The sequence below is a fragment of the Octopus sinensis genome, linkage group LG28, assembly GCF_006345805.1.
Source record: "Octopus sinensis linkage group LG28, ASM634580v1, whole genome shotgun sequence".
NCBI classification, from domain to species: Eukaryota; Metazoa; Mollusca; class Cephalopoda; order Octopoda; family Octopodidae; genus Octopus; species Octopus sinensis.
Genome location: NC_043024.1, coordinates 2,140,323 through 2,153,405, shown reverse-complemented (window position 1 = coordinate 2,153,405; position 13,083 = coordinate 2,140,323). Strand labels below are relative to the sequence as shown.

Here is a 13,083-nt window from a genome sequence, read left to right as displayed (position 1 = left end):
GGCAAAGTCGACCTCGGTGGAATTTGAACTCAGAACAAAAAGACAGACGAAATACCGCTAAGCATTTCAAGCAACAGAAATAACTGAGGAATAGAATATAAAAAAAAAGAAGAAAAAAAAGAAAAACATTTGGACTTTGTGGTGAGAGGAGAAAAAAAATGGAAAATGAATTACGTGATAATGAGGTTAATTGTAATACACAGTCGTTAAGGATTGATTTTACTGAAGATGAAACAGAAGAAGAAGAGAAAACATCATTTCACTGTGATGTCTGCAACAAGTCCTTCTTTCTCAAAGATGAACAGACGATTCACAAATGTTTCCATGCAGGAGAGGATCTCTATCGCTGTGACATCTGTGGTAAATCATTCTCTGAAAAGGTTCGTTTGACCACACATAAACTCATTCACGCAGGTGTCGAGCCGTATCGCTGTAACACCTGTGGTAAATCATTCTCTCAGAATAATAGCTTAGCTATTCACAAATGCATCCACATTGTGGTTAAGTCACATCATTGCGATATCTGTGGCAAATCATTCTCTGGAAATAGTGACCTAACCACTCACAAACGTATTCATACAGGAGAGAAACCATATCAGTGTGATATCTGTGGTAAATCATTCTCTGTAAATAGCAACCTAACCACTCACAAACGTATTCATACAGGAGAGAAACAATATCATTGTGATATCTGTGGTAAATCATTCTCTCATAATCACCACTTAACTACTCACAAATACATTCACACAGGAGAGAAACCATATCATTGTGATATCTGTGGTAAATCATTCTCTCTGAATCACCACTTAACTACTCACAAATACATTCACACAGGAGAGAAACCATATCAGTGTGATATCTGTGGTAAATCATTCTCTGGAAATAGCGACCTAACCATTCACAAACGTATTCATACAGGAGAGAAACCTTATCACTGTGATATCTGTGGTAAATCATTCTCTCAAAATCAGAACTTAACTACTCACAAATACATTCACACAGGAGAGAAACCATATCATTGTGATATCTGTGGTAAATCATTCTCTAGAAATAGCGACCTAACCACTCACAAACGTATTCATACAGGAGAGAAACCATATCATTGTGATATCTGTGGTAAATCGTTCTCTGGAAATAGCAACCTAACCACTCATAAACGTATTCATACAGCAGAGAAACCATATCATTGTGATATCTGTGGTAAATCATTCTCTCAGAATCAAAACCTAACGAGTTACAAACCTATTCATACAAGTGAGAAATCATATCAGTGTGGTACCTGTGGCCAATCATTCTCTCGAAATCAAAACTTAACTAAACACAGATACATTGATACAGGAGAGAGACCTTACCACTGTGATATCTGTGGTAAATTATTCTCTGAAAATCGCAACTTAACTGCTCACAAATACATTCACACAGGAGAGAAACCTTATCACTGTGATATCTGTGGTAAATCATTCTCTGAAAATCGCAACTTAACTAAACACAAGTACATTCACACAGGAGAGAAACCTTATCAGTGTGATATCTGTGGTAAATCATTCTCTCGGAATCACCACTTAACTACTCACAAACGTATTCACACAGGAGAGAAACCTTATCACTGTGATATCTGTGGTAAATCATTCTCTAGAAATAGTGACGTAACCACTCACAAACGTATTCACACAGGAGAGAAACCATATCACTGTAATATCTGTGGTAAATCATTCTCTCGAAATCACAACTTAACTACTCACAATTACATTCACACAGGAGAGAAACCTTATCACTGTGATATCTGTGGAGAATCTTTCTCTCAGAATCAAAACCTAACTAGACACAAATACATTCACACAGGAGAGAAACCTTATCACTGTGATATCTGTGGTAAATCATTCTCTCAGAATGTTGTGTTGTCTACACACATGCGTATTCATACGGGAGAAAAACCATATAACTGTGATATCTGTGGTCAATCGTTTTCCTTAACTAACCATAAACGTATTCATACAGGAGAAAAACCATATCACGAATATTTGTGGTAAATCATTCTCACAAAATCAACATTTAAGTAAACACAAACCCTTCCATACTGGAGAGAAACCATTCTACTGTGATACCTGTGGAAAGTCATTCGCTGGTGACTTAAATCCTCATAAACACATTAAATAAATGTTAGATTAGTGAGTTATAGTAAAAATAGTATCATATGAATGAGAGAACAACGTGATCACATTTATAACTTTGTTAAAGAAATTGATTGAACTGATATAGATAAATTAGAAAATAATTAAATCGATACATTATAAAATAATTATAGTGAGAAATATAACTCACTATCTACCATTTATTTACCAACTAGCATTAAAGACCCGTCGTTGCCGGGTCATAGTGCTAGTGCATGTATATATGTGTACATATTACATGTACATCTATCTATATACATCTACACATAAAATGCAAAATACAAAGTTATATCTTGATATCACTAGTGATAACGATACTCAAAATATATAACAGACTGGAATTGTTAGCTCTTCTTTTTTCTCTATGTTGTATACTTTATAGACAAAAGTCTTGTTTTTAATTTAATTTTGTATTATCCATCTGGACTATTCCATTTCTGCACGCTGATTATATTTTTACTTTATTCCCATTCATGTGAAACCACTTATTCAAGTTCAAATCATTGATGCAATTTTATACCAATTGCTATTTTTACTTTTGTATGTTACGATTATATTATACTTTAGTTTGATTTTAATTATTACTTACTACATATAATTCAATTGTTATTATTTTTATTGTTAAAGTGAAAGCATCTGACATGAAATAGAGAAATATTTTTGTTTCACTTTTAACATGTAATACTGAAATAGCGGAGAAAATATGATATTGCTATGGGCTCGCTCTAGGCAAGAAGTTGAACATTTTTTTTTTGCCCATGAAACTACATGGACCCTAAGTAAGGCATGTGTAAAATTTGAATGAAATTGGTTGTGTAGTTCTCACGTTTTAGGGAAACACAGACAGACAGACACACATTCTCAGTTTTATATATATAAAGATTATTACCCTTATACAACCTGTTACCCACTGGCCAAGATTTATACCAACATTAGTAATTAAAAAAAAGTTTTAGTCTGTTGAGATGTTTTGGAAGAATACCATGTGATAACCTAACGATATGTCTTTTTCATTCCTCTGATGAGATTTTGCCCAATTAAATGATTTAATTATTGGAATTTCTTTTGAGCAAAATCGAAACAGCTGTAAGTGTACATGTTGAATTTTTTCAGTGAATAAACTATATTGATGCTACTTCTCTGTTTCCTGGATTTTAATTTGTATATATATCATGATCATGATCGTTGTTTAACGTCCGTTTTCCGTGCTAGAACGGGCTGGACGGCTCGACCAGGGTCTGAGAAGCAAGGAGGCTGCACCAGGCCCAGTCTGATCTGGCAGTGTTTCTACAGCTGGATGCCCTTCCTAACGCCAACCACTCCGCAAGTGTAGTGGGTGTTTTTTACATACCACCGGCACAGGTGCCAGGGGAATCTGTTAGCGGCCACAATCGGTTATATTTATATAGTTAATCCAACCAAGAAAGCACAAATAAAGCACAACAATGCGAAGACGTGGAACAAATATAGTATTATTGGACGCTCAGGAAAAAGGTGCGTATAACGTTTCGAGCAGAGCAGTTCGTCGGAAACATAGGAGAAGGAAAGATCTGCTGTATATGAAATACCAGAAGTTATTGTGTAAAAAAGAGCAAGGACTAATGTTTACTTTGAAACGGTTGATGAACGTTCCTCGTCCCATTCAGTGACAACTTTAGCTGTGTGAATCGGTGCTTTATCATCCTGAAAGCTTGCGTTTTCCTCCGGAAACAGTTCCACAATCATAGGATGAATTTGATCAGATAAAATGCTTAAATAGTCTTGACTATTTATTCTGCCATGAAGGGAAACCATTGGGCTGGCAGATTTCCAAGATATAGCTCCCCAGATTATCACAGATCCTCCTCCATGTTTAACAGTTGGAAGAAGGCAGTCTGGGTCAAATGCTTCTTTTGGCTCTCTTCACACGTATACTCGGCCGGTTGTCGGAAATAAGGTAAAGGATGACTCGTCCTAGAAAATAACATTCTTCCACTGCTCTAGGGATCATTTCTGTAGGTTTTTACTCCACTCTAAACGCTTTGCAACGTTTGTTTTTGAAAGTAGTGGTTTTCTGATTGCAGCCCTCCCTTGAAATCTGGCTTTGTGCAGCTCCCAGCAAAAAGTTTTTGTGGAAACTGGGTTCTTGAGGCGGTCATTAAGCCCTGCAGTTATTTTAGGGGCTGTACTTTTGTGATCCTTTCTAATAATTTGTTGAATTAATTAATTGTCATTTAAAGCCGAAGCTATTTAAAAATATTCAGGACTTTTGTTGAAGGAAGAGTTACTTCCCCTCGTCCATTAACCGTTCAGTCTTGCAAATTCCGTTTATTTCCTGCTATAGTTTCATACAAATCTTTATTCCTTGGTCAATTCCACTTTATAACTGATAATTATTAGGAGACCGGAATTAGATACGAATGATTTCATATCTAATTTCATATCTCACGCACAACTCAGAAAAAAAGAAGGACTAAAAAAAATTACTTAAACAAAGTTATATAATTTCTTTCCCTGTTTCGTTTTCCTTTTCACTGCCCATTCCAATTTTTTTACTTCCCACATTTTGCTATTAATCATTTCTTAATATCCTCACCATTTCCATCTATACCTATACAGACATTTTCATACATCGTGGATCCCCGTCGTTCGCCGATGAGGATTCAGGTGTAAGACCAACTGAATCCCCTGCTCTGGAATTGCCGTGAGTCTTCGAGGATTCCGCTGGAATCATACAAGAATCTCTGCGACCCGAAGCTGACCTCTTTGGAATTCCTGGGTTCAGCACTTTCCCCTCTGTCCGATTTCATTCAGGTCAACTGGACACTGCAGAAAGTGTTATTTGCCCAAAGTGTCTCGCAGTAGGACAGAACGAGGGACCTCGTGGTTGTTAAGGGATCTTCTTGACCATTCGGCCGTACTCTGCCTACACACACACACACACACACACGAAGCACCTGCTGAAGATGACGTGCAACTTCCAAAGAAAGTTTTAACACTGGAAAACTTCAAGGTGCGTACGTCAAAGTTTATTTCTATAGCATATCTGTGCCTGTCTATCTCTGTCTGTCTATCTATCGGTACTACTTGAGAAGAGTGATCCCGGTGCGCGCATTCGCGTACTCGTGCATCCGCGCTAGCTAGTCATGACTAGTCGATCCTTACTCTGTGTTTTTGCGTTTTATTTATTTTAACAAAAATTATTTACTTTGTGTTAAAAAATTTATTTTGTGTAGTATTTACTTTGCTAGCTAGTCGTAGGATCGACTAGTCACGACTAGCTAGCTAATGTTCCCAAGTAGTACCCTATCTATCTGTTTGTCTATCTATCTGTCTGAAAAGGAAGTTGTTCCGCTTGAACGCACACAGAAAACTGTGGGATGCGTTGTCTGGAAGTTTGGGCAAGCGGAAGGGGCCAGCTGTCAGGCGTGCGCAGGGAGCGGAAATTGCCCTTTCCAACGTGGGTCGTGGAGGTCAGAAGACGTGTGAGGACGTCGCTAAGGGTTTGGGCTAGCAGCTGCTATCGTTAGTGCTCGGGTCGCGGCTGTGAGGAAGGACTAGTCATCTCTGGAGGGTCTCCGTCACTACGAAGATGAGGTAGGTGCCTCTATATTCAAATCGCGCACTCACTACAAACACTGCCAGTCTGGCCTTAGAAGATACAGAGAAGTAAAGACAACCCATACTGCTATAAACATGGCCACCACCACCAACATGAACACTCAAAGCAATTTTGCTGAAGAAAAGAATCGTCCTTTTCGAAGGAAGATCTGCTTCTATCTGTCTCTCTCTCTCTCTCTCTCTCTCTCTCTCTCTCTCTCTCTCTCTCTCTATCTATCATCTATCTATCTATCTATCTTATCTGTCTATCCATCTATCTGTCTGTCTGTCTGTCTATCTATTTGTGTCTAACTATCTATCTGTCTGTCTCTCTCTATCCATCCATCTATCCATCTATTTGTCTGTCTATTTATCTATATATGTCTATCTATCTATCTTATCTGTCTGTCTATTTATCTATCTGCCTACCTACATACCTATCTATCTACCGACCTATCTATCTACCTGTTTATCTATCTATCTCTCTTTACTCTTTTACTTGTTTCAGTCATGTGACTGTGGCCATGCTGGAGCACCGCCTTTAGTCGATCAAATCGACCCCAGGACTTATTCTTTAAAATTCGTATACTGGTAGAATGTGTTTATAAAACATCTTTCTCTCCTGGATTTATTGAGAAAATTCTGTAGCTTGTAAGGTATTTGTTGTTTAATTTCTTGCATTTCGGCAATTTCAACCAATCAATGACGTCTATTGAGGTGAATACAATATCTGCCGTAGTTTATCAACAGCAATAATTGTAGCTTACAAACTACAGAATTTTCTCAAGAAAGCCAAGAGAAAAAAGATGTTTTATGTAACAAATTCTACCATTACACGAAGTTTAAAAGTGTTTAGTTACCTAGAAATTATGTTAAAAACTGCTGTTCAAACGGAAAAGATAGGAGGGAACAGACAAGGACAGACAAAGGGATTAAGTTGATTACATCGACTCCAGTGCGTAACTGGTACTTAAGTTTAAAAGTGTTTAGTTACAAAGAAATTATTTTAAAAATCTGCCAGTCAAAACGAAAAGATCCAGGGAATCGAACTCACTAACTCGCGATTGATAGCCCGATGCGCTAACCACCGAGCCATGCGCCTTCCGCTTAGACAGTAACCATGGTGATAGTCAACAACAATATTACGTTCCCCCTTCCTTCTTAGTTTCGCTTTTGTGTCAGCAGCACTCTTTGTGGTTTCATATATTAAAGAGTCTAAGTCACATGACGCACCTTACTTCCGGCTTGTCACGTTTCCTCAATTCTTTGGAGACGAAATCGAAAGTAAATAAATATAATTATTTATTTATTAAGCATCAGGGGTAAGTTATTATATATATATGTATATATATTGGAGAGGAATACGATCTGATTGAAGACATTGTATAGCAAATACTGCGATTTATTGAAATGCCGTAGTTTGTTGTGTATTGATGTAGGCTGGGCAGGAATGGAGTGGCGGTCAATCGGAATAGCGGATAACGTTATCAGCCGGTTATTGTTATTAAAATGAATTGGTTCAGACTTTATACTTGTTTAACGTCATCTGTTAGGTGTTGGCCAATGCCGTACTGAAATGATCACAATAAGCGGCTTCCACTATATATATGATTCTTGTGAAATACCTTTGTAATCGCCAACTTTTGTGTGTGTGTATGTGCATATATATGTATATACATATATATGTCTATATATATATATATATATATATATAGACGTTTTTACGAATGCACATATATTTATATAGACGTTTTTACTTAGTATTTTTCCATTTTTTTGTTGGGGGGGGACATATATATATTCATTTTTTGTATATGCGTGTGTATGTATGCGTATATAAATATGTGCGGGTATGTACATATACGGGCGTGTGTGTGTGTATGAGTGCATAGGGGCATGTCCGTATATGAACGTGGTTTTTATGCTTTGTATACTTCCTTATGTTTTTTTTTCTGTTACCTTTAACCATGGTTTTTCTTGTGTTTGTGCGTATATAGACGTATGTATGAACTTTTACGGTACGCATGTGTGTGTGTATGAGGTTGTATATATATATGCGTATATATTTGGCGAAAAATGCGAGTGAAGATGTGTATGTTTCCATAGTGACGTATAAGTACGCACGTGGGTTTTCGCGCGCAGAATTATAAAACAGTAATTTCCCTTTATATAACGGTATTTTTTCATAGCGTTTTTTCAGATGGCCAGATAACCGAAGAGATGGTGTTGTGGATTTCCACTTCGGCATCTGAAACTGAGAGTTTTATCTTGACTATTGAGTAATGTAACATATTATTTTATAGATAAATTTCCTCTATTTACATAATATTGAGGTCTCTTTCTTTCTTTCTTTTGTTATCTTACCGTTTTACCAATATATATATATATATATGTATATATATATAGGTCCCGGGTTGAGTCGGGGTTAACCACAGTAAATAAGGTACTCAATACATAGCAGTGTAAAGTAATTTATTTTGTAGAAGGAGCTTCTACAGGACTAGAATTGTTTCATCTGTATGAAACAATTCTAGTTCTGTAGAAGCTCCTTCTATAATATATCTCTTATTATAAAAGGCAGATTTTATCTGCCTCCCTTTGGGAGTTATACAAATCTACAATATAGGATTTCTTCAATTACAATTTACCTAGCAGTTTTAAGAGTACAATGCATCGCGTCATGCCAGGTCCAGTTTTTAAAATTTAAACTCCAATTAAGCAAAATTTACAGAAAACTCACATTCTGGTGTGTGTGTCAAATGCTTCTCTTAGTCTGGTTTACACCACACGCAAACGCACACACACTGTGGGCAACAAATAAAATGAAAGTAAATAGCGACAGAGTGATTTGAGGAAGACTAAAGTGAAAGTATTCTGTCTATGACGCTGATAGATACATGAGTAAAATGTATGGGAAGCTAAGAGTGAGTGAAAATGTTCTTGGAAGAGAGTAATTAGTAATAAAGTAAACATACACTCATACATACATACATACATATATACACACACACATACATACATACATACACACCACACATACACACACATACATACACACACACATACATACATACATACTATTACATACATACATACACACACACACATACACACACACACAGTATTGAAGCTTGAGAACAATCAGATACATTTGCAACACATCTGTTGAAAATATTATTGTTCACACACATACATATACATATATACATACAGACAGACAGATACACACACACACACACACACACACACACACACATGATCCAGCATGGCCACAACCTCAAGGCTGAAACATATAAAAGAATAACAGAATATAAATGTGTGCAAAGTACAAGAAATATTAATGCAGTATATGGGGATTGGACAATAAGCGTAAGGCAGTGTCAATGGTGGTTCCAGAAATCCCGAGCCATAAACTGCAGCCTAGAAGACGAGCCTCATCCTGAAAGATCTGTAGAACTCGACAAGGACATCCTGAAAACCCTGGTGGAACAAAATATCATCGTAACTGTTGAGGAACTAGCAGAGAAGCTTGGATTTGGTCATTCATTGACACCTGTGTGCTATCAGAAAAGTCAGCAAATTGGGTCAATGGGTTCCTCACGAACTTTCCGAGTCTAATTGCATGCAGAGAGTGAATGTATGCTTTTCTTTGCTGTCATATCTCACCACTACTGCGCTATGTATATCTATATATATAAAACTGTAGTTGTGTGAGTGTCTGTCCCCTTCGATTTAGATTCCTAACTACTCCCACATTTTGCGGTACAGTTTAACCAAATTCGGGTAGCTTATAGTCGTGATTCATATCGAGCCCGTCTGAATATTAGCGCGCGTCTACGATGAGTCTACGATTTTAAAAATAATTTAACATCATTTTTTATTCCATTTTAATGCATAATTTTTCGTGTGTCGATGGTGGCGGAGTTGGCGTCCGCGCTCACACCTGCACCTGTGGGGAAGGGAGTGTAAGGAAATCAACGTCGTAATACGTTGTCAAGGAGACCAGTGTTCTTTTAGAACAACAACTTCATGGCTTGAAGACACCAAAACAGAAATGGCTAAGAAAGCGTCTACATGAGTCTACGATTTAAAAAAAGATTTACCATCATTTTTTTTCCATTTTAATGCATTTTTTCGCTATTATATAAGGGAAGTAACTCTCTAAAAATGTCTACGATGAGTCAACGATTTAAAAAAAAATTTACCATCATATTTTTTCCATTTTTAATGCATTTTTTGCTATTTTTTGGCTATAACTCTCTAAAAATGCTTATATAGTTATTTCCCTTACAAACCCGAGCAACGCCGGGCGATACTGCTAGTATATATATAAAGGTGGCGAGCTGGCAGCAATATTAGCACGACGGGCGAAATGCATGTGTCTTTACGTTATGAGTTCAAATTCCACTGAGGTCGACTTTGCCTTTCCTCTTTCAGGGTCGATAAATTAAGTACCAGTTATGCACTGGGTTCGATGTAATCGACTTAATCCCTATGTCTGTCCTTGTTTGTCCCCTTTTTGTATATCCCCTTGTGGGCAATAAATATATATATATATATCATCATCATCATCATCAACCGTTTCAATGTAAACATTAGTCCTTGCTCTTTTTAACACAATAACTTCTGGTATTTCATATAAAACAGATGTAAATGGAGGCGAAATGGCCCAGTGGTTAGGGCAGCGGACTCGCATTCGGAGGATCGCGGTTTCGATTCCCAGACCGGGCGTTGTGAGTGTTTATTGAGCGAAAACACCTAAAGCTCCATGATGCTCTAGCACAGGGTTGTGGCGACCCCTGTTGTACTGTTTCGCCCCAACTTTCTCTCACTCTTTCTTCCTGTTTCTTGTCCCCCGACTTCCTACGCAACCGCCGAGCCTGGATGCGCATTCATCCATCCGTCGATGCTCTCGGGGGCGGGGGGGCTGCCCTGCTTTCTCTTCTGCGGATCTTACGAATAGCAAAGGAACCGCATTTCCGACTTCTTCCATCTTGCGAGCTCTGGGACGAAGACCGCTTCGCTCAACAAACAAACAGCAGATGTAAATTCTAAATTCTTTGTTGGTTCAAAACTTTTTGGGAATTTTTAGAAAACTCTTGCGAATCTGTAATTCATAGGATTGTGCAAAAACCAAAACAAAATTTTTGAAATTGCTGCGTGATTTAAGAGCTATTTAACTATTATTTTTAGCACATCCCATAACTACCTTATAATCTCCTTGTTTGTTTGTCAGACTGACGTGTTAACGTTTATTTGGCCAGCTAAAGGTTTATATCTCCAGTTTATCAGTATAAAAACGTAATAAAATTTTCATTATTTAATCTTTACTTTTCAAGTATATTCTATATCTCATATTATTTCTTTTTTATTTCAGAGTATCAGAGAGGATATTTAGCATAAAAGAAGATTTTACATCGAACACATCATGAATATATATGATATATTCTTTGAGATGAAACTAAGATGCTACACAGAAGAAATATTACCCTGTTTATATAAATCGATTATAGTATTGTAAAAGATTTTCTTTGGGAGTGTGATTATTAGCAGCATTTCTGTACTTTACTGCCTGGAATAGGTGCAAGAAAACCAATCATGTATTCCAATTAAACCTGGATTGCAAAGGAATTGGCAGCCCCCTCAGATATTGACAATGATTAAAGTTGATGGAAATATATATTTCTTTATTGCCCCCTAGGGGGCTAAACATAGAGGGTACAAATAAGGACAGACAAAGCGATTAAGTCGATTATATCTACCCCAGTGTGAAACTCGTACTTTATTTATTGACCCTGAAAGGATGAAAGGCAAAGTCGACCTCGGTGGAATTTGAACTCAGAACAAAAAGACAGACGAAAGACCGCTAAGCATTTCAAGCAACAGAAATAACTGGGGAATAGAATATAAAAAAAAGAAAGACATTTGGACTTTGTGGTGAGAGGAGAAAAATAATGGAAAATGAATTACGTGATAATGAGGTTAATTGTAATACACAGTCGTTAAGGATTGATTTTACTGAAGATGAAACAGAAGAAGAAGAGAAAACATCATTTCACTGTGATGTCTGCAACAAGTCCTTCTTTCTCAAAGATGAACAGACGATTCACAAATGTTTCCATGCAGGAGAGGATCTCTATCGCTGTGACATCTGTGGTAAATCATTCTCTGAAAAGGTTCGTTTGACCACACATAAACACATTCACGCAGGTGTCGAGCCGTATCGCTGTAACACCTGTGGTAAGTCATTCTCTCAGAATCATAGCTTAGCTATTCACAAATGCATCCACATTGTGGTTAAGTCACATCATTGCGATATCTGTGGTAAATCATTCTCTGGATATAGCAACCTAACCACTCACAAACGTATTCATACAGGAGAGAAACCATTTCATTGTGATATCTGTGGTAAATCATTCTCTAAAAGTAGTCAGTTAATTGAACACAAACGTATTCATACAGGAGAGAAACCATATCATTGTGATATCTGTGGTAAATCATTCTCTCAAAATCACCACTTAACCACTCACAAATACATTCACACAGGAGAGAAACCATATCATTGTGATATCTGTGGTAAATCATTCTCTCAAAATCACCACTTAACCACTCACAAATACATTCACACAGGAGAGAAACCATATCATTGTGATATCTGTGGTAAATCATTCTCTCAAAATCATTACTTAACTACTCACAAATACATTCACACAGGAGAGAAACCATATCAGTGTGATATCTGTGGTAAATCATACTCTAGAAATAGCGACCTAACCACTCACAAACGTATTCATACAGGAGAGAAACCATTTCATTGTGATATCTGTGGTAAATCATTCTCTAAAAGTAGTCAGTTAATTGAACACAAACGTATTCATACAGGAGAGAAACCATATCATTGTGATATCTGTGGTAAATCATTCTCTCGAAATCACCACTTAGCCACTCACAAATACATTCACACAGGAGAGAAACCTTATCAGTGTGATATCTGTGGTAAATCATTCTCTAGAAATAGCGACCTAACCACTCACAAATACATTCACACAGGAGAGAAACCATATCAGTGTGATATCTGTGGTAAATCATTCTCTGAAAGTAGTCAGTTAATTAAACACAAACGTATTCATACAGGAGAGAAACCATATCGTTGTGATATCTGTGGTAAATCATTCTCTCAAAATCACCACTTAACTACTCACAAATACCTTCACACAGGAGAGAAACCTTATCACTGTGATATCTGTGGTAAATCATTCTCTCAAAATCATCATTTAATTACTCATAAGCGCATTCATACAGGTGAGAAACCCTATCCCTGTAATATTTGCGG

At 37.1% G+C, this 13,083-nt stretch overlaps 2 protein-coding genes across 2 annotated transcripts in view; both read left to right on the top strand.

Moving 5' to 3' along the window:
- Positions 1–51: 51 nt before the first annotated feature.
- On the top strand, positions 52–11,182 carry LOC115225552 (zinc finger protein 431-like). Its single transcript, XM_036514465.1, has 3 exons — positions 52–840; positions 4,770–4,854; positions 11,128–11,182. The coding sequence occupies exons 1-3, from the start codon at positions 159–161 to the stop codon at positions 11,180–11,182; spliced, it is 822 nt and encodes a 273-aa protein (XP_036370358.1). The 5' UTR covers positions 52–158.
- LOC115225551 (zinc finger protein 271-like) overlaps positions 62–13,083 on the top strand; it is a 34,325-nt gene continuing 21,303 nt past the window's right edge. The window contains exons 1-3 of the mRNA XM_036514429.1: positions 62–127; positions 11,674–12,622; positions 12,791–12,851. Coding sequence (XP_036370322.1) covers positions 11,705–12,622; positions 12,791–12,851 — 979 coding nt within the window. The 5' untranslated portion in view covers positions 62–127; positions 11,674–11,704. The remainder of the gene's footprint in view (positions 128–11,673; positions 12,623–12,790; positions 12,852–13,083) is intronic.